The sequence below is a fragment of the Ochlerotatus camptorhynchus genome, unplaced genomic scaffold (assembly GCF_037179485.1).
Source record: "Ochlerotatus camptorhynchus isolate MF236.1 unplaced genomic scaffold, CSIRO-AGI_Acam_v1.1 ptg000779l, whole genome shotgun sequence".
Taxonomy (NCBI): domain Eukaryota; kingdom Metazoa; phylum Arthropoda; class Insecta; order Diptera; family Culicidae; genus Ochlerotatus; species Ochlerotatus camptorhynchus.
Window position 1 is genome coordinate 30,419 of NW_027041244.1, and position 22,087 is coordinate 52,505.

A 22,087-nucleotide genomic window follows, 5' to 3' on the forward strand; every position below is an offset into this window, starting at 1 on the left:
TCACTTTCATAGTTTTTCTATTCTCCACGCGTGCCAACTTTGATTTGCCAATAGGAGGAAGTGAATTCAAATTTCAACAACATTTTCAATAAAATGTATCTCATAGTAATTATGTCAAGCAATCTTATGCATGCTTGAAAATATCGTACACCCCTGTGTACTTCCGCCCACGGTAGTGGTGTGAGTTCGGTTATTCGAACCGTTTCGTATTCGTACGAGCCCGGTTCACCAATCCACTCGAAGAATTACCACCACCACCACCACGACACCAGCCATCATCTCCGCAGGAAGGAACAACGAACAGGGATTGGCTGGCTATTTCATTCTCATTCATCGCGTGTGGTGTCAAGCAAACGGTTGTGTGTCGCGTGTGGAACTCTCCCCTGATAAATTCTTTCTGGTACATACCTAATTTTTCTATAGTGCTGTAATCCGCGAATTATACTAGATTTAATTAATCTTGTAAGTAGATTCGCGTTGTTCCGCGTTTTTGTTTCGATTTCTGGTTTGCGCGAATTCGGTCGATTTCATAATTTGGACAAATTTTCCCCCTTGAATTATTCATCACTCACTAAAGTGCCACCATACTTGAAAACGGAACAAGGATGGCGGCTATTCAGAGAGGCTTCGGATTCGAGGATTACTGCGATGGACTTGCTTTTTATTTCCTGTGGCGGAAGCATCGAAGTTTCAGAAAGATCTTCCGTCGTGGCAAGAAAACGCCATGGGAAAAGAAGTAAAAGTGGAAGAGGCTCTTTGATGATCGCCTGCTTCGTAGTTTTCTTTGATTTCTTTTTCTCGATGGCGCTGATGGCTTCGTTCATCATTCCTTCCGCGAGTGAACGGTACTTCACACGGTCGGGTCGGGCGATAGGCGGTGACATTTGTATGTGTGCGTGTACTATGGGCAAGAGCTAGCGGATTCGGGGTTAGTGGTGTGTGAACCGGTTCAGCACTGGATTTTGAGATGATAGAAGTAGGAGAAATTCCTCTTTATCTATTCGCCGCAGTAGTGAGAGGTTCGAATTTCAAACGGACAAGAAACGAGCAAACGGAGTATCATTAGTGTGGCAGATTCCACGTTGTTCGGGTTTAACGACGTGTTCGTTTCATATCGTACGGAGTTCGCGAAAGGAAGTTTCACTCGTTCTCGGCGCTATTCGTTCGATTTCCTTTATCAGAACATCGATATTCTATAGTCTTATAGTAACAATTAAATAAATTAATTGCATTTCTTTTTTTTTTAGTGCTACCAAAATTGTGATATTTTAGTTTTGTTTTTATTTGAGTTAAGTTTGTTTTTTTTTTGTATCGAATCCGGCAAAAGAGTACCGTTATTTTTTAAGTTTTCACTTGAATTCGGACCGGTGTATTTTGAGGAAACCCAGTAAATAAGTAAGCTTTTGTTTTTCATTTTCATTTTCCTTAGCATTTAAGTTAAACAACGGCAAGCCCAGTAAAACGATCGTTTACAATTCCGTGTTCAGCTTCATTGTGCCTTTCCTCTTTGTGTGCTGATGTGGTGTGGCACATGGATGAACGTCCCAAGTGCGAGCTGTCCTTCACATAAGTTAGTCACCATTTTATTTATTTGCGTTTTACTTTCGTCTTGTTTTCTCTCCTTCGCTGCTCGGTGCTCTTTCTCTCGCCCTGCTATGGTACACGTTACTACTATACTCTTTCCCTTTTGTTCCATCTACTGACTAAACTACTTGAAAGGCGCGGATATAGGTAGCTAGTCTTCGCAAACACACGTGTGGAAATTGCTGTGTATTTCCGATTTTACGGTAGGAGTCTTCCATGTGAGTTGTTGAACCACAATCGCCTATCTTTGTGTTGATTCATGAGTTCACTTCCGAAGGTCAATTACTACAATCTTAAGGCTCGATAAATGTGAAATACGGACAGTTTAATTTTCCAATGACAAATATCAGAAAATTAAATCTTGATTCGGAGATGAACCAGCCTGCGGTAAAAATCTCCTAAATAAAGGAAATCCATCAATGAATCTTAATTGATTTTGCTCATTTCGATTCAGGATCGCTCATTACTACTTGAATGTATAGTGTAAACCTAGACTAACATTTGAAAGGGACGGAAGAGCCAAAATGTAAACAAACCATATTTTGCAACATATAGAGAGAATAGTTCACAAACTACTCGATAAACACGAAAAAGTAGAAGAAAATTTCACTTCAAATCATCAAAAACGTTTCTTCTTACATGGCGTATTTCCAACTTTCAACTCTATGATGCATCTGGTTGTTACGCCTTGCACCAGAACTACGAATTATATCGTTTTAATATGCCAAACGTATTGATTCTGTAGTATCTATACACGCCCGATTCATTTGATATGCATCCGATTGATAGTTCACGTGTAAACAACGAACAAAAAGGAGGCCAAAAAATCTCCAGGCGTAATTGAGAAATCCAACTTAAACTCATGCGCGCCTGGTGGCAGAAATAAGCACTAACCGACGGTGATAAGTCTGTGACAGCCCTTGAAAATTTCATTGATTGTTTGCAAAATTATTTAATTTCAATGTAATTTCATGAAAATTTCTTGTCAGCATGGATGAATCTTGTACAAAATCCATAAAACTATTTTGTAATGCATTGTTCTTAAATAAAAAGCTACTTCAAGACTTATAAATTACTGAAAACATGTTAAGGTTTGAAATCATCTGCCGATTAAACAACAGACAAAGTTGGCCGACTAAATCAATCGACGAAAAACTATTAAATAGGCCGATTGCTCGGTGTAGCACCAGACGAAAAACGATTTAATCTGCTGATTAATACACCGACTGAAATTAATTTTTAAGTGACAATTGATTTAGTCGGTGGACGATTCGGGTGATTTGGATGATGTTTGTTTATTTGGAAGATATTTTCGAGACAAAGCACGATAAAATTCAGCATTATGTACCATTATTACGAGTACTACTTTTTTGCTCCGATCATGTTTTGACTTCCACAGAAACTCGCTAGAATAAATAGAAAATAATAGTTTTTTGGTTGAAATTTCAAAAATGTATTCAGTTTGACACATTATTTCGAACTTATCACCGCTGCGATTGCAGCGTCACGGTGGTCGATTGAAACATGGATTTGTCAATTCCACCCTCACAAAATTTGTGAACGAAGAACCAAGGCGGAACAACTTGGCTTATTCTGCGCGGCGTGTGAGGTGAGGTGACTCACTCTCACTAGTGAAGTGACAATTGTCACCTCGGGTGAGGTGACTCTCCATTTGATTTGCATGGAGAGTCACCTCACCCGAGGTGACAATTGTCACTTCACCATCACTTCACTGTCACCTCACCTCACACGCCGCGCAGAATAGGCCTAAACAAACAAAAAATCCCGAGGGTGTACTTCCACGGCGTATCACCAGTGTTGGCAGTTCAAAGGGTGAAAGATCCGGGGGGTAATAACATGTATAAAATCATCCCGAAAATGGAAAGTCGTGAAATAGGATTAATTTTTAGGCCATCAAAATTTAGAAGCGATTTTCTCGATATGGTCATTTTGGAATTACGCCCTTTTCAAATGTTAGTCTAGAAACGGAGTTCTTTTTAAATGTAATTTCTATAGTAACATTTGAAATGGCCCTATGTCCAAACGTAAACAAACCAGAAAATGAATTTTTAATTGTTCCGCCACTATTCAATACATATTTAGGAAAGTTGAAGTATTTTAGGCATTAATATTGTTCACAATAACAATAGTAACTGTATCTCAGTATTCAACATCCAAAATAAGTGAAAACCTTTCAAAAATATATGAAAATCGATAACAATTTAATTTCTTAAGTTAATAAGCCTTTTTGTGAATCATTCAATGGATAGGTCCTTTTTGTTAAGCCATTGTGCTTGTAATCTGAAATGGTACGCCCTTTACTAAGCCTTTTCGCAACGTCAAATAAATTCAAAAATCATCGGCTCTGCCTCAAGCAGTACGGTTTTTAACGTGCGATTCTATTAATGAATTGAAAAATTTCGTTGATCGGCCGTTTCGAAAATCGAGTTATTTTTAATGATTTTTCTAGATTATGTGGAACTTTCCTACACGATTAGTAGCTATCAAGCGGTGCTAAAGAATGGTATCAAAAACTTGATTTGTTTACGTAGCTTCTTAATTGTAAAATTGCGTCCAAACCGGATCAGTTGTAGGGGAAATGTCTCTAATGTTGGCCTATGGATCTAAAATTGGGCCCATCGCTAAAAATCTGCTATTTCTAGATAGAGCTGGAATTAGGGCCTAACAGCTTTTGTAAACAATTACTTCTCTTGATGATTTCTAGAAATTCAAGGCTCGCTCACGCAAACCAACATCCTCATCGGGTAGGGAATGACTTCCACTATCCGATGGTTAGGTTGGTCTCCGTGAACGTGCCTTGAATTCCTAGAAAACATCAATAGAAGTCATTGTTTACAAAAGCTGTTACGCCCTTAAGAGATGAACTAGTCTATGGCTAAAAATCTCTTTAATAAAGAAAAAAAAAATGTTACGCCCTAATTCCAGCTATATCTAGATTTATCAATTTTATCTAGATGAACGCGCGTTATTGGGACGTTACTAATGGATATTTTTGGTTGCTATTGAAAATTTAGTCGATTACTGAATTTATTTATGGGCCCAAATTAGGGACACTTAGGCCGACATTACCTGCATTTCCCCTATATGCGGGTTTTTAGTCGTGATGAATCATCGTATCGTCATGGCTTACAAAATAAGCGAAACTGACTCACACGGTCACCTACTTCATTCTCTGATGCAACATTTTGATCTTCTGTGGATTGTATGGAATTTTCCAAAAATGGTCGATATATTTCAATTTTAGAACCAAATTTTAATGAGGAAGAAGGAATGCTGTTGCTAGAAATTTCAAACTACGAAGATTACAGCGGACTTGCATTTGTGTGTTGCTTATTTATTTTTGCCATATATATTTTTTTTATGTTTGAGAGGAAGAGATGCTTTCCCAAGTAGTTATTTTCCATTGCATATTATGGTCGCTTTTGCTAAGTACATATGATATATCAAGCATAATTTTTCAAAAGGACGTATGTAACATTGGATAAGAAATTAGAAACATTGGATAGCAATGTTTATATGAGATTATTAAATGCTATTTAAAAGTTAATGCTATTTTTTTAAATCTGTTTGTGCTATTAGATGGATAAAGGGATAGCGTTTAAGAGAATTGTGAAAAATGTCGAGTTTTGCAAACACGGACAAGACTTTTGATAAAACAAAATCATACACCTTTTACTTGTGTACTGCTCACATACACCCTGATTGATTCGTCGGTATCACACCTTGATTGTTACATACACCCTGCATGATTCGTCTATTTGACAGAAGGGTTTTCACATACGTCAAATCAGATACACCGGTTTTTGTTTTGCAGTGAAGATACGTCGGCAGCTCGAAAAGCATTGAGGAATTGTCGATTGGTTGGTTTATTCACATAACTACCCAGAGTTGTGAAATAATCGATGTTAAAAGCGGAGATGAGAGGGTCACCGCATTATCTGCCGTCAGATGTTATACGTTATGTGTTTTTCGTATTAAGAAAGCGCTGGTCAGATTGGTATGTGAAGTTCAAGATTAAAGTGCAATTTTATTAGAATACTTTTGAAATAATAGACATGTTGCTCCCGGAAATACAAAAACAAACATACAAACTTGACGCATTTGCTGATTGATAGTGGTTGCTTTGTTTTTTTCACATACGACGCTTCACTGTGAGCGTATCTGCAGTTTTTGTGTTATCATCAAAATTTAACAGTTAAGTCATGTTGACAATAAAAGGGTGTATCAACACCATTTTAACAACAATGAAAAAAGGTCACATAGGGCGTTCATTAAATATATTCTCTATAATGCATTACAATTTAAAACCTTGTATTTCATTAACTCGTAGAAAAAGCATGTATTTTATATTCGGTTAGATGCAAAATATCGATTTGTTTATTTTCGCGACTTACGTCCTTTTGAAAAGTTATGCTTGATATATTTAGAAGCAACCAGTCTTGTAAGTGGTCACCGTAGTCGACATATTTTCTGTGATAATCCACTGCCTTTATTTCCGACACTTACAAAACAAGCTTTCAAATTACATTACCAAACTAAAATGTCATATGACAGGCTCTGTCATACGACACTGTTGCCCAAGACCATCACGAATGTATGTATTTTAGTTTTTCTCATAATAAGAGCTGTTGATGTTGTGATTGTGTGAAATCTGAAAAAAGCAAGCAACGTTGTCCTAGTAATAACATTTCTGATCAGAAATGGTTTAATTTACACCAAATTGAGAAATTAGCACGAAATCACACATGTCATATAATAGTTATTTGAAAATTTTCTTTCTGCTCGAATGTTGTTCTACCGTTTTTGGTGTGTAAGAGAGACGACGGTAGAGCATGAGAGTACGAATAAAAACAGACGGTCGCGCATGACAACGAAGCGAGTGTCGTAAAAAACGTCAACAGTTTCAATCCCTGGAAGCAACTGCATTTTATCAAGTAAAGTGAACTCTCTACAGCTCGATATTGAAGGTAATCGATTTATAGAAGAACAACAATTCCATAGGAACTCACCATCACATTTGGTCTACTCGATACCGAGTTAAGAAGAGTTGACTGTTTGTAAAGAATCTGTTCATGCTAACATATAGTCACTGATCGCTGAAATGAGTAAATCTTCTCCAGGGAAAATGCCACTCGAGTGGTGTGTCATTGCCTTCGCTTGTCTTATTCGTTCCTACAAGTCACCCGATGACGTGTCCTCTACACTCTTTACCAACATGCAGCACTAGAGATACGTGCGACGTGCACGGAACCGTAAGCAGTAGAGAGAGAGAAAGCTAGATTAACTAATTGTTATGTGGCAATTTGCAGCAATAAACCATTGCTCAAGAGCTGAAAAAATAACAGCTATTCACATGATCTGCGGTTATACCTCAAGTTATTCGTTGCGAAATACATCCCTGAACATCTTTGGGAAGATACATAAATGACGTAAATGATACTCTACAAAGGGGGAAACGATAAAAATGTTTTCTGAAGCACCAGCTTTGTAGTGTATTTTTGTTTCACTTGGTCACCATTAAATGCTACGTCATTTATGCATCTTTCATTTATAGAAAGAAAAAAAAACGACAGTTGTGGTCCACGGATTGAGCAAACTCAATCCAGTTCCTTCCGTGGTAATCCCCAATTCCTAGTGGGAAACTGTCAGAATAAATAATCGGCCTGTGCTTAGCTATGTTATGCGAGCGATCCACCCCGTTCGGTTGTAACACGCAGCCTCGCTACAGTTGACCATATGATTCCTAAGCAAACAAAGCATGGTCGGGGATTATTTCGCACATCATACAAGTGATGTTATTTTTCGGTTTGTGTGATTAGCTTTGATTATTGATGATAGTCTACATTCAAATTCATTGTTAACAAACGCAATTATCGATTAGTAAGGTCCGATTTATGTTCAAAGGATGTCAGATTACCGGGAACGTACTTTAATTTATTCGATATTGGTAAAAACCGCGTGTGATCAACGATAATCTAATCTTCAAACAAACACATCCCTGATCACTGTTGTAGAAGATCGAAACGAAGACAGTCGTGGTCCACGGATTGAACAAGTTCTAGTTCCTTCCGTGGTTATCCCCGATTCCAGGTGGGAAACTGTCAGAGCAAACAACCGGCCTGTGCTTAGCTATGTTATGCGAGCGATCCACCCCCGCTCGGTTGTAACACGCAGCCTCGCCACAGACGACCTTTTACTTCTACTCATAATCTCATGCAAAAGAGCACATGGTCAGGGATTATTTCACAACGCACAAGGTCGACGTTTATATATTGCCTTGTATTGAAATCATATGGATTTGGAACCAAGGTGACACCTCCGCTCTCGGGTTGGTAATTTTTTCGTCTTATGTATTAAGGACAAGATTGGTAGATTCCAAAAACGGCTGCTATCACATCACGGCTGATTTAGCTAGACAAATCAGACGTGGCAACGGCCATTTTTGAATTCTTCAGCCTTGTCCTCGAGGATTGAGGGTCAATGAAGCTGAAACGCGAGTCTTAAAATAATGGAGAAAAATAATAAAAACTTTAACTTTTCTTTTTCTGTCGTTTTTATTGATTTGATCGTCCTGTACCGAACACGCGAGTTTATCAAGATTTTCGTTAAGTAAGTGCTAATGCATCGCTTTTATTTATTTTTCTTTCCCTGTTTGAACGTGTTGACTAATTTCACCGCTGGATGACTTCTGCGTTCGCCGAACAGTAATTTGTTGTATGAGTCAGAAAGCCGAAAGACCAGTACTATCAGGTCAACGCATCAAGACCAGGAAAAGGGGTAAGTGAGGCGTTAAGATTATTTATTTTTCCAGAAACACACAGTAAAAAATATGTTGTGATGTCGCATCGAAAACTGTGAACAACTACTACGCAGAAGCCGGCAACAGTTGGATGCTGCCAAATCCAAAAACGATTACGCAACAGCCAATTGAAATTGCACCTAGGATTGTCGAGATTTTTTCTTTTATAAATTCAAATCGAGGAATTTGGCAAAACTTGTGAGATATATGATTTGACAAATGAATCGAGGAATGCTGTGAGTTTTACACTCACAACTACTGACAGCATAGCGTCACCTTCTAAGGACGAAAAGTTAAACCGAAAAATAATGTATGCAGATTTCAACATTTTAATTAAATTATCGTTTGTGGAGGCGAAACGAGAAAAAATATTTGGCAGGGGTATTGCGCCATAAGCAATCAGGGTTGGAAATTTCTTAACTTTTTTTTCGGGGATATGGCATTCGGGGAAAATGGCGTTCGGGGAAGTGACATTTGGGGAAACGACATTCGGGGAAATGTAGCACAATCTAAATTATGCACTCTGTTTCAAGCGAACCTCCCTTTGAAACAACCTTATTTTAATTTTGTGGGAGAGTAAACCAGAGCCACCGCAATAAATTTCAAACAACATCCCATGGGCACAAACTTCGGGTCTGGCTTAAAGAACTGGAACACCAAAAGCAAGATGCAAAATAAAACACACAAACACTTGCCTACACGCTATTTCAAAACTACCCAAATTTGGGTACAATCCACCCAGATCGGTCAAAACTGAACCTACCCAAAAATGGAACATGCATTTATCCAAATCTGGGTAAACGTACCTGTGACAGAAACTGGGTAACGGTTACTCTGATGTTGACAATTGATAACAGTGTAAACTTTAACCATTTTAATATAAATTAGTTGATATGACCGCTGCAGTACCTCTATCAAACATAACCTCACCCAACTAGTTCCTCTAGTCTGTTATTGATTGTTAAGGTCGTATTGTCGGAAACATATATAACTACGGAATACGACATTGAAATACCCAAAAAACGATACTGTTACAAATGCTAACCATTTATTGATATTTGATTTTAAATGAGTTCTAAAAATTAGGAACAACAACAAACAGTTGGCATCGAGAAAAGCGTCGCAGAATATCTCGATAACCTAGAATCAAGAGAGTGTTTAAAGTCCACAAACTAACAATATACTTACTAACTATAGCTGCTGGTAGCATTCGCCATTTAATAGTTGGGGGTGACCCCGGCGTAATGGTTAGCATCCATATCTTCCACGCCAAAGTCACGAGTTCAAATCTCACCACCGGACAAGTCACGAATGACCCAAGAGCGTTAAAGTGACTATAATAATAAAAAAAAAAAACAGTTCCATATCTGTAAATTTTTTAACATCAGATTTATATATTTTGAGCATTAAAACTTTCACTGGCAGCGCAACAATCTCTCTTTTATACCTACGTCATTTTTTACGTTCTTCGGGTAGCGAGTAAAGGGCCCACAAACCATTTGTTTACAAATGGCTTTTGCGCCGTTTTCAAATGTTAGCACTGAAATTTTGATTAGTACTATTTACCCGGAATCTGGGTAGATTCTACTCACCAAAACAAAACTAGTTTACCCAGATTTTGCAACTTTATACAGGATACAAGAATGGGTGCCATCCGCCCAGTCACTGGGTAGATTCAGAATAGCGTGTATGGCATTGTATGAGCCGGCAGCTGTAACCCGGTTCATTGCTAATTCAATCAATAATCGAAACAGGAAAAAAAACTTGCTATAACTGTTCCACCGTTCTTCCACGTGTTATGACCCTCAACCCATAGTTCATGTTCGCCTTCTGTGTCAATCAGCCACCAACAGCCGCGCGATCGTAGATGCACGTTTCAAGCAATGCGGTGTATCAGGTATCGGTGTAGTCGACCTTGTTTCGCAAAACCCAATCAATGGCGATGACGTCGACGGAGGAGCTGAAGGCGACGATGTCATTGGCAATTGGCAACCATGTTTGGCTTCTGGTTGTTGTTGACATGCTCGCTCTCTCGTTCAGTATTGCTCGGCATCTTACATATACATAGAAACCATAACGACTAGTATGCTACGGCTCTTCAATCTGTAGTAGAACTGAAAATTATGGCATATTAAATTCGGTGACTGGAGGTGCAATTATTCTGTTATCCTTGGTCGATTCAAGTTTATCGGAAGCACTTCCGTCAGTACAGTTTGCACAAGAAAAGAAAAATAGCATATTGCTCCTTCCGTTGTTCGCTAGCCCTGTGGGCTGGTGTTGCCCGATTTGAACTAATCAGCATATTCTACCGTAGCTTTCTGTAATCACTGGAAAGATACGTTTTCACCATGCTGAGATCAAACACCATCTTCTGGCACCCACCGTTCCTCGAAAACTCACGAGAAATTGGTTTAATACAATAGAAGAACAATATTGTCGATCTCGGAAACATCAGCCCATGGTGGGCTAGCGAATAAAACAAAGCTTTACCGTTTAACAGCATATTCTACCGGGGTATCCTGTGATTCCAAGGATGCAACGTTTTCACCATGCTGAGAGTAAAAATTAAACATCTAGCCACCCTCCACTCGTTCAATGGACATACTCCGCGGGTGGCTGAATAGCTAAGATGTACAATCACCTATGGATACGAAAGACGCCATTTTTGGAAGTTGCGAAACAATGAGATTCACGCACGTTTCAAGTAAACATTTCAAGACCCTTCTAATATTTCTGCTTGATGAAATTTTGGTTCATTATTAGGATTATGTCTTATTATTCAAATTTCACCTGGATTATTCCTAGCTATACATTAGCCGAAATAGCTTTTGTGAATCAAATCTTCAATCGTTCAAACGACAGATAGGTTCCTTCGTCATTGTCTGAGATGTAAGGAAATTGAAGTAGAATAGGCATTTACTGTAAATACATGAAAATCGATAAAATTTTATTTCCTAAATTAATAAGCCTAAACCTTGAGGTGATTTTTTTTAATTGTTATGTCCTTTTTGTTAAGCCGTTGTGCTTGTCAGCAGAAATGGTACGCCATTTTGCTTATAGCCTTTTCATAACGTCATATAAAAGCAAACAAAATATCATCGGCCCTGCCTCAACCGTGAAGCAGCAACAACAGTAGGGCCTAGCATTGATTTGAAAATTTTCAATCATCGACCGTTCTACGTCACTGGAACCCAAATTTAACGAAACAAATATAATATTTTAGCATGAAGACCTAAGAATGATTCTAAAAATGTCGATGATCGATCGTTTTGAAAATCAAGTTATTTTTAATGATTTTTTTATCGATAATGCGGAACATTCCTATTTAGCGGTGCTATAGAATCGTATCAAAAAACGATTTGTTTACATTTTGGTCATAGGCTTTTTTCAAATGTTACGCGAGTATTCTGCGAACTTCAAACAAAAGTTGTGGTATTGCTTGATGAATTCCTAAATTAGATTTTCATAAAATCATAAAAAGCAAAAGCTTCTGTGATCGTTGTAGATCATTTGACCTGAAGACGTTTTGAATAAAAAATCAAAAAAATTCCTTTTTTTTTAACATGACCAGTTCTTTCGAGTTTTACTGTTCTTGATTTTATGAGTAGGTCTATTCTGCGCGGCGCGTGATGTCAATTCACTGTCACCTCACCTCACACGCCGCACACAATAGGCCTACACACTAAGATTTTGTTTCCGTGTTCACTAAATTTTACCGAAATCAGAACAGCTGAACGTTCGGGAAAACTTTGACCTTCATTTTAAAGGCTATTGAATTTGAAAATAATATCAAAACATGTTCAACCTTGTTTAAATGGTCAAATATTGTCATTTTAGTGGAGATTTAGTTTCAAAGTAGCTGAAAAGCAATTGAATTGAATTGCATAAATTTTACCGAAAAGTTCAGCTGTTCAGATTTCGGTAAAAATTACCGAAGTCGGCAATAATTTCTAAGTGTGTAAACATGTAATCCCCGCCGCGAGTGAGGTGAGGTGACAAAAGTCACTGTGAGCAGGGATGGAAAATCATTTACACTCATTTCGTGCATTCATTTGCCTCTAACTTTTTTCGTCAACAGAATACCGTACAATGATGTATGAAGCTTTTGTAGCTTTTGATATTAACCACAACATTTGTTAATAACTAAAATCTGAATCTCTTATGCATGATGAACTAGAGCTGGCAGAACATGTTATTGTTTTTCAGTGAATGCAATTTACATTCACTGAAAAACAATGGTGGGTTCCTATCGCTCTGATTCATCATGCATAAGAGATACTGATTTGAGTCGTTTACATAAGATTTAGTTAATATCAAAGCCTACAAAAGCTTCAAACACTATTTTACGGAATTATGTTGATGAAAAAAGTTAGAGGCAAATGAATGTAAATGAATGCACGAAATGAATGTAAATGATTTTCCATCCCTGACTGTGAGTGAGGTGACTCTCCGTGCAAATCAATTGGAGAGTCACTTCACCACACTAGCGGCGCAGAATAGCCCTCAATAATACGTTAAACTATTATGCCAAACTTCATATGCTCAATTTTAGGCCAAACGTTGCACAATTACGTGGCGTAAGCAAAATTGGATCATCAGTTAATTTTTTAAAGCTCTCGTAGTTTGAATTGAAAACTGTCCATCGCTTAAGCGTCTCTCTCATCTGAAGCGAGATTTTTTATGTGTCTGTCCAGAATGGACTTGTCTACGTCGCTATCCGAGCTTTTCGGTCCGTCGGTTAGGAGTATATATTTCTTTTTTAAGTGACGAACCAGCCAGTGGCTGAAAGTCACTCTAATAAAGAAAAAAAAAATACCTTTTTATGTGGCGAGTTTTTCCATTTGACCAGACTGATCAGATATCTTATCCATCGCTTAGGCGTCTCCATCTTTTGAGACATGGATTTTCGATTTCTGATCCAATCGAATTTTGTCCGTAGATGCTTATACTACGGATGGTGAAGGTTAGTAGGTCTTATTACACTAAAGGCCGGCGCACAATGCATACGTTTTCGGGTTTTTTGACAGATAATGCATGGGCTAACTGTCAAAAAACCTGAAAACGTATCTATTGTGCGCCGGCCTTAACACATCACCTTTTCCTGGTACCGCTGTTTTTAATTGGGCTATTTTACACGATTTCGGTCATTTACTGTAAAACTAAAGCATGCTGGATAATTGTTCTGAAAGGGTCATTAGTAAATAGATAATTATATAAGGAGCAATTTTGTAGAACATTTGAAAACTATTTGAGAGAACAAATTTAGTTTGCACACAATAAGCTAGAGCCAGTTAATGTACAACCAATTTATCTGGTGTGGACACGTGTGCAACAGTAAATCGGAATCCATTTGCTTGACACCATTCCCCCCACCTTGTGGGTTTGGTTATTTTCTTGGATTTCAACATTCTTTTCATGACGATTGAAGTTTATCCCTTATTTAAGTGGTTCTGATATTAAGTAATCTCAATAAACGACTGGAATTAATGAAAAAAAAAAACAGTAAACATTAATAGTAATTCAATAGAGTCTTTGTATTGACCCTTAATTATTGATTGACGCTTATTATTGGAAAAATCTCCGAAATAAGGGGTAAATAATCGTTTTCAATTGTTATAGAAAAATGCTCATAGAATCGAATCTTGCACAACGATAATTCCACATGCTTCGGTTTGGCAGTATTCGACCGATATCGTAAAAAGAGACTCTTACTCATAAAAATGGTGGCACCAAAACAAACGAAACGTGAAATATTAACACTATTCTAGACTTTTTGTGTTTTACGTCAGAAGACCACAAGAATTACAGTGACCTCAAAATTGTCATAGACCTATCACACATATTCACAGAATTCCAGAACTGAAGTTCTTCTAAAAAATTTCTTTGAGATGTTCCTTAGAATTTCCTTCGAATTCTCTTTTGAATTTCCTTGCAACTCTTCCCTCGGAAATCTTCTCGGAAACACTTTGGAACTCTCTTCATGATATCTGCTATTCAGAATTCATGAGAACTTTTTTTTTTTAAACCTCCCAGAAATTCCACTTGCAATTCTCAAGAATCTTTAATACTAGGAAAATGACGCTATCTAAAATACAGGAAAAAAATTGCTTTGCTTTTGTGAGATGCACTTACGCTTAATAGATAGGAATATGATTGATGATGATTTTTAAGATTTCTAAAAATCTAAGAAATTTCAGGAAGCGTTTAGAAGAACAGGGAATTGTAAGAAGAATTTAAAGGGATGTAAGTAACAGCATATATATTACTCAGTCAAGGAGTGTACGCTTGAATATTTATAATGTGGTGCGTTGCTAGGTGGTATGTTCTATTATCGTCATCACATCTTACAGTAAGTGATAGCAGCAATTTCAGCCAGTCATTGCTTCTAGAAACATTCGCTTATCATTTGGTAGACGAACTACATTCGTTGACACGATATTTATCAACTTGTTAAGTATATTTTAACATGATTCACCTGATAATTGTTTGTCTTAATGAATAATTAAAAACAAATAAAAATTGATTTATTATATAATACTGCGAAAATGGTTCAATATGGATATTCAGGTTTATCGAATCATTCGATTACCATTAGATATTGTACAAAATACAGCGTACACATGCATAATATGAATATGTATTTCACGCAGACATGGCTCTTTGATAAAAATATGCTCCTTTTTTATTTTACTCATCCCACACTTACAACTACGACGTCATTCGTCTTTGCACAAAAAGTATTGTGTGGGTGAAGAATATGATAACAAATAATGCGTAGTATGATACATTTGTTCACACCCACCTGCATCCCCATTCACTGACGACGTACAAGCACGTGGACACGTGGACTGAAATGGAGTGTTGTTAAGTGACATTGTACATTGTACTCTATACTGCCGCTCTTTGTATGTCCGTCCCACAGCGAAAATCAGCAAACCGAGAAAATCGCGTTTTAAGTTTGCTTCATACCATTGAGTCTTACGTGATGGGACAACCTATTTGACTTTCTGTCCAAACTTTTTCAGAACAAAGTTTTTGAGTTCATCCAGTATTATGAAAATATGGGTATTTAGCTACCATTTGCATTGAAAAACTCAGTTTTGACAAAAACGACTATGGGAACGACATGCGAAGAGCAGTATTATAGCTGTACATCACGTGGCACCGAAAGTCTGCATCTTTTGCAGATTTTGCATTTGCATTGAGGTCACATTCCGTGTCTGTGACAGCTCTGATCATAATCATTATGGGTTGGAAAATTGATATGGAACATGACGCAGAGGGTGGTGACTCGTGGTCTAGTTGCTTACGTATCAGAGGGAAAACAATCAATGGAAAACTTACAAAATCATATAACGCAAATGTTTCGCCTTTTGCTGCCTTTGTTAACTAAGGAATTCTTAACGTATTTTGAAACTAATTGTATTTTTTTTTTCCCGCCTCTGTTACAGATGAAAGAGAGAAGAATGACCCCACGGGATTCCGTGACGCGGTCATTGCAGGTCTTGAAACAGCTGATGATCTAGAGCAAATTTTCAAGTTTCTTGACATTGCCGGTAACAAGCTCGACTATCGTCGCTACGGAGAAGTATTATTCGATATTCTTATTGCTGGTGGATTACTTGGTAAGTTGTTGACCCGACCCGCAAACTCGTTGAGGACGATGGCCTAACAAACGACATATTTCTTCATCCACAGTTCCCGGAGGATCTATCTCACAAGATGGCGAGAAACCACGTACCGATCGCTGTTTATTCGCAGCACCGGAAGACATGGAATCGATGCGTAACCATGAGCAGGTAGGTTCGTTTGAAGGGAATAGTATTAAGTTGGCACACAATAAGCTAGAGCCAGTTAATGTGCAACCAATTTCTCTGGTGTGGACAAGTGTGCAACAGTAAATCGGAATCCACTTGCTTGACACCATTTCCCCTCACTTCTCGTGGGTTTGGTTATTTTCTCGGATTTCAACATTCGCACTTGAAGACAACTTTCGATCGAAACGAGATGATGCCTAACATTGACGTTTTTTTTTGTTTATTCTCCCAACAGATCTTTACTCGGCTCATGCGCCGATACAAGTACCTTGAGAAAATGTTTGAAGAGGAAATGAAGAAGGTACTGATCTTCATCAAGGGTTTTACTCCACTGGAAAGGATCAAGCTGGCTCGTATGACGGCATTGTGGATTGGTAGGTGTTACCGTTGCTTATTTCAAGATCAAATAATTAGGCACCTGGATCCCCGGATATTTGAATATATTCACAAATTGAAGGTTTTTCGAAATAGAAAGTGTGCCAAGAGCAATGATTCTAATTTTTTGCTTACATCATTTCTCTTCTGTGAGATAATGGGATTTGATGTCAATGAGAATTAGAACAGTTGATTAATTTAATCTACTTTTTGGATTTTAACAACATTTCCTTCGCTACTTACAGCCAACAACTCCGTGCCACCACACGTGTTGCTCGTCCTGAACAACGAGCACCTGACCAAGGATGGCCTGGCGCTCGAGTTTCTGCTTGAGGTGTTCGTCACCTTCAAGCAGGAAAAGGGTACGGCCCCGTTGGTAGCCACACTTCGCAAAGGTGGCCTCGATAACCGTCTACTGAACTTCCTGCCGATTAATAAGCGCAGCGAGGAGCACCTGAAGGCCGTTTTCATCGAGAAGGATCTTGCGGATATCTTCAAGCTTCACAAGGCTCAGGCGAGCCAGGAAGCGAAGCGCGAGTTGACGCAGGTATGTTTGCAACCGTTGAAACACCATAATGTCGTTCTTACGCACCAAATTAGAACCTATCGGACTTGGCTTTACCCGTCCGCCGATAGGTGTCGACTGTGTGCTATAGCAAATGAACGTTTGTATTTTTATCGCTGTTTCTCTCCTTTTTGGAGAAAACATTTAAGCAATCTCACGGTATCGCAAACCGAAGCTACTTTCGAAGCTCTGGCTATTTGCAAATTAGCTAGGCGGAGAAAGTAGTGCAGTTTGCACTGTACAGGAGATTTAAAAATACACCCGACATGACCAACAACACGCGAAAGAGAGATGCACAAACAAATAAAAATAAAAGTCAAATGACTTCGGATGATCTTGCTGTCGACTTTTGTTTTTTGTTTTTTTTTTGTCGTATAAAATTCGAATGTCAGACAAAGAGTCACAATGCAAAGCAGATTGCCACGAGATGCGATCTGTGTGTATCAAACCAACTGAACGCGAAAGCAAATCATTTATGAAAGAGGAAGACGTCAGGCAGTGGACGCATGATCGTTTTTTTTTTGTTTTTTTAATGCGAGCGTAGAACAAAGCGCGTGTATCAACCGTGCTCCACCACAATGTAATCAGCAGCACTGCAAATGACAAGTGCAAATAGGATGTTTTCCCTGAAAACGTTACGAGATAAGAGGTTTTGATTCTTTTGTTATGTGCGGAATGGTATGGAGACAAACAATCGTTGAATAAGTAGTTTTCGCTGAAGCTGTTTGGTTGCACTAAGTCGAAGTAATTGCTAGTACAAAAATGAATAAAAGTTATTCATTTATGAGTAACAGATCTGTACTCATAAAAGGTGTAAAAATATACACATTTAAGGGATAGTCCCGTTTTCCCTCGGATACTCATACTTTATAGTCATTTTTTCGTATTTTGCGGTTCCCGTATGTAGAATTCAACCGATAGTAAAAACCACATTGACGACAACAACAAATATACTCGGTTTCAACGATACGACCACCAATTAAGCAGTACAAATGCACCACTACATGTGCCTTGTTCAGTCCGGTGGCCTAGAGCGAAACTGTGCCTTGTCATAGTGCCCGTCGGGAGATGCCCACTTCCGTGCAGGTCTCTAATGGTTCAGACAATTGCCTCCGTACAGCAAACAACATCAAAACCTCCCTCAGAAACCGTTTCAAACAGCACATTAGTAGAACTGACCAAATCCTTTCCCAGTGGAGTGGCCAGCGTGGAATCTTGTGCTAGATCAAGCAACGCCAAACTGTTTCAGTGGATGATCCTTCTTTCTGATTGATAGGATGTGGAGCATTCACCAGCCTAAAGTTTGGTACATTTGAAGAAATGCTTTCACGTTCAATTTTGGGAAATCTTATGCTCTGCGATTAGATGTCAGAATTTGGTTAGCACATCAACTTCCCCACCGAGGAAGATGAGCTTTTGCTAATTCTGGCAGAGAAAATCTAAATCATACTGAATTCAATGGTTCAATTATACCGTTGAATGCATCAAGATTTAGGACATTTATCATATCTAATTAACGACTCGCAATCCTGCCCTGTTGTACAATTTATTTGAACCCCACTATTTTTCGTGTCTATTCCATAGCTGCTGATCGATGATATTAATGACAACAAGACAACAAAAGATATTATTGCCAACGTCAAGGACATGGCTACAAAATCAAACATTCCTGAACAAGAAGTTATTGGTCTCGTAAGTATTCTTCTTAATCCTTCCAAAATCAAACCACGATAGCACTTAGACAAATCCTTGATTGGAGATACTTCAACTTCTGGTTGGTTTGAATGGCTTCCAAAGGACGTCTAATTCAGTATTGTTCAACCACCCTTGAACGGTGTCCTTTGATTTCTACAACACACATCGTTGGTTTCATTTTTCTATGTGTATAAGACAACATAAGACCGTTTCAATCAATTATGCATTCTCGTTGCGCAGATCTGGGGCACCATAATGTCACTAGCCGAATGGAACAAAAAGGAGGAACTGGTCGCCGAGCAAGCGATGAAGCATCTACGTAACTACACGCAGCTATTCGGTGCGTTCGCCACCACCCAAAAGGCGGAGATGTCGCTGTTGCTCAAGGTGCAAGAGTTCTGCTACGAAAACATGAACTTCATGAAGGCGTTCCAGAAGATCGTATTAATGTTCTACAAAAGTAAGTTCTCTTGTTTAACTATAGTCACCGGAACAGGATACCTAACATACTTCCCTTTCTTCAACAGCTGAGGTTGTTTCCGAGGATTCGATCCTTAAGTGGTACAAGGAGGGACACTCAAACAAGGGTAAGATGCACTTCTTGGAGCAGATGAAGCAGTTCATCGAATGGCTGCAGAATGCAGAAGAAGGTAAGTTGGGTCGTCAGACTATTGTTTTTTTTTTCGTATTTATGCATCATGTAAACCCCGGACCTTGGCAAATATTTCTGCCGCTGTCTGGTCGTAAATTGATGCTAGAAAAAAATGCGATTCCGTTTCACCGCCGGCACAGCTGTCACTTTGCTAGCCGATGGTTAAAGGAGCCGAAACAAGTTCGCAAAATTAAATGTAAACAATCTAGAGTAGAAAAATAAGCTTGGTTGATGTAGATTAAATTTCAATGTTGTGGTAGAGTATCGTGTGTGCATTTCAAAACAAATTCAAGTCTCTCCTGACCTAATTATTATCCGTGGTTCACGAATGAAGGGGCAGAATATGCGTCGATTGCAGGGTCTATGTTTACTAGGGCTAAGAGGGGCATAGTGAGCATCCCGTGCACCAGCTTGAACTTCCGGCCTACTAACAGTTTATTTGTTTCATACAGCTAGAGATCCAGGGCCAAACTGCGGGATGCTCACTATGTCCCACCTGTACTATTATGCCACTCATCCTCAATATTTGCATAAATAGTCATTCATAAACGTAAAGCGTTTATTCTACCCCGTGCTAGGAGAAATTATGTTCGTTCGTAATTTCCCGAGAGAGCTCGATGGTATTGTAGATCATAAAAATTAGTTCAAATAAAAATTAAATCCGCCTCGATTTGAGTAGGGATTCGTGTTGACCAAATGCTTCCACGTCTCCCAAATTACTCGAGGCTACAGTAAACTTCTTTGAAAAAGCCTAGTGACACTACTATTGCAGTACTGTAACGTTGCGGTTGGACAAAGAAACAAGTGGCTACAACAAGTTTGTAACTATGTGACAACTCTGAAAATCTCTTCATCGACCAAGCAATTTTCGAAAACCATTATGCATCTTTAGGCAAACACAGTCGAAGCGAGTACCAAACGCTAGGCTGTCTTTTAATAGATGCAAAATTAAAATGATAACACTGGTTTGACCATTGAGCTAACCCGCATCTGGTACTCAATGACTGATTGGGTTATCACAAACCACCTTTGCGCGAAAACTATGCAACAACACATAAATTTACAAATCGTTTAATTCTTGTTTTTTTTTTTTCATTTCTTTCTATAATTACAGAAAGCGAATCCGAAGAGGAGGATTAAATCATGCCCTTGTAAATAAACATTACTAAAATTGACGATTAATCGTGAAACGACGATGGGAGAAGATATCACAGACACTGGACAAACACACAACCATACATAACACTTTATATTAGCAAATGAAATGCAACGTATTTATTCTATACACCAATAGTTATCACGTGAAACTATACAAAAGCACATGCAGAGAGACATAGAGAGAGGAATACAAGATCTCACGGAAAATCCTCTCCAAATTTGATGTCGTCAAATTTAACACGCGATTTTAAAGAGTTTGAGGCAGAGCAAACGTTGAAGAAACGGAGTAAAACACTCGTGAAGGTATAGATGCATTGGTAACTCTTAACAATTAATAATTCATCTCTCAATTTATATAAAAAAGGAAGATAAACGGTAAACAAAAAAAATAATTATACAAAACGAAACCGTAATAAAAAAAACTGCTACAAATCAACCAAATCAGGAAACCATGTGACCATTCACTCAAGAGAAAACAAATTCTCCCAAGTCGAACGAAAAAGAAACCGCACACACACTACAGACAACCAGACACGAGCATTTGTTGTTTGTATTCGTCAAGGAGGGAAGCCTGCTCACAACACCACCCCATACCGAAACAATTCTAAACTAGAGAGAAGAAAAAAACAAACAAGCAGCCAAAACAACTAGGTACGGTAGTTATTTTTTTGCTACTTCGCTACTCACGTGAACTCCGTGAGTCCCTCCTCGTCTCGTAAGACCATACAGATCACATCTGAATTAAAATATGGAGAGTTTCAACTAAAATAAAACAAACACTTGATAACGACGCAAAACAGAGTTTGGAGAGTCTTCCACTTTTTTGCTACACCCATAGAAACCAAGTGAAATTATTAATAAAGAAACAGCTAATCCGTAAATCATAGAGAGAACAATGACCTTTAAGACCAATAAGACTCACTTACTAAGACACATTCTGGTGGCAATGGAACACTAAATTTGAAATTCGGTAGAAGCTGGAAGTTTTTAAGGTTCAAATGAAAAAAATAAATATGTTTAACCTTTTATGACACAGTTGGACTAGAATTGCTAAATAAATTATTTAACGTAAACTCTAATGTTCATGGAAATAGTTAATTCAGTCGAAAGAAAAGGTCCATCATTCGGAGCAAAGGTGCCTATCTTAACATTCTTCTGCTTGAAAACGATAAGCTTCCAGCTGACGAAACTGCGTGGTGCAGCCGGGAGTTTGTGAAAATCTGTGTTCTGCGTCTGCATATTTCTCAACGTTCGTCGTATGTGCTGCGTACCTATATCGATACCATTACTGTTCGAATGTGATTTTCTTGGACCGCTGGATTGATTGTGGTAAGTACGAGGCCTGATCAGAGATGGTAAATATTACGGGCGTCATGTGACAATGAGAAAACAGGTCCTCTCACTACCACGAGACGAAACTA

General features: G+C 38.4%; 1 protein-coding gene across 2 annotated transcripts; it reads left to right on the top strand.

Moving 5' to 3' along the window:
* The first annotated feature begins 289 nt into the window (after positions 1-289).
* Positions 290-21,107, top strand: kra (basic leucine zipper and W2 domain-containing protein kra). 2 transcript variants are annotated; one of them, XM_065238421.1, is made up of 11 exons: positions 296-400; positions 1,248-1,395; positions 8,311-8,382; positions 15,856-16,029; positions 16,103-16,203; positions 16,457-16,595; positions 16,842-17,143; positions 18,746-18,853; positions 19,097-19,316; positions 19,384-19,506; positions 20,623-21,107. In XM_065238421.1, exons 3-11 carry the CDS (start codon positions 8,322-8,324, stop codon positions 20,646-20,648), a joined length of 1,254 nt encoding a protein of 417 aa, XP_065094493.1. In that variant the 5' UTR covers positions 296-400; positions 1,248-1,395; positions 8,311-8,321; the 3' UTR covers positions 20,649-21,107. The 2 variants fall into 2 exon arrangements, with proteins under 2 accessions (XP_065094494.1, XP_065094493.1); XM_065238422.1 differs by lacking the exon at positions 1,248-1,395 and having other exon boundaries at positions 290-400.
* Positions 21,108-22,087: the final 980 nt, after the last annotated feature.

What these genes read in the sequence shown, in the direction of transcription:
- kra (XM_065238422.1), top strand. Translation starts at nt 8,322, where the DNA reads ATGAGTCAGAAAGCCGAAAGACCAGTACTATCAGGTCAACGCATCAAG. An exon ending in TATTGCTGGTGGATTACTTG is followed by an intron (nt 16,030 to 16,102) that starts GTAAGTTGTTGA and finishes CTTCATCCACAG; the next exon opens with TTCCCGGAGGATCTATCTCA. An exon ending in TATGACGGCATTGTGGATTG is followed by an intron (nt 16,596 to 16,841) that starts GTAGGTGTTACC and finishes CGCTACTTACAG; the next exon opens with CCAACAACTCCGTGCCACCA.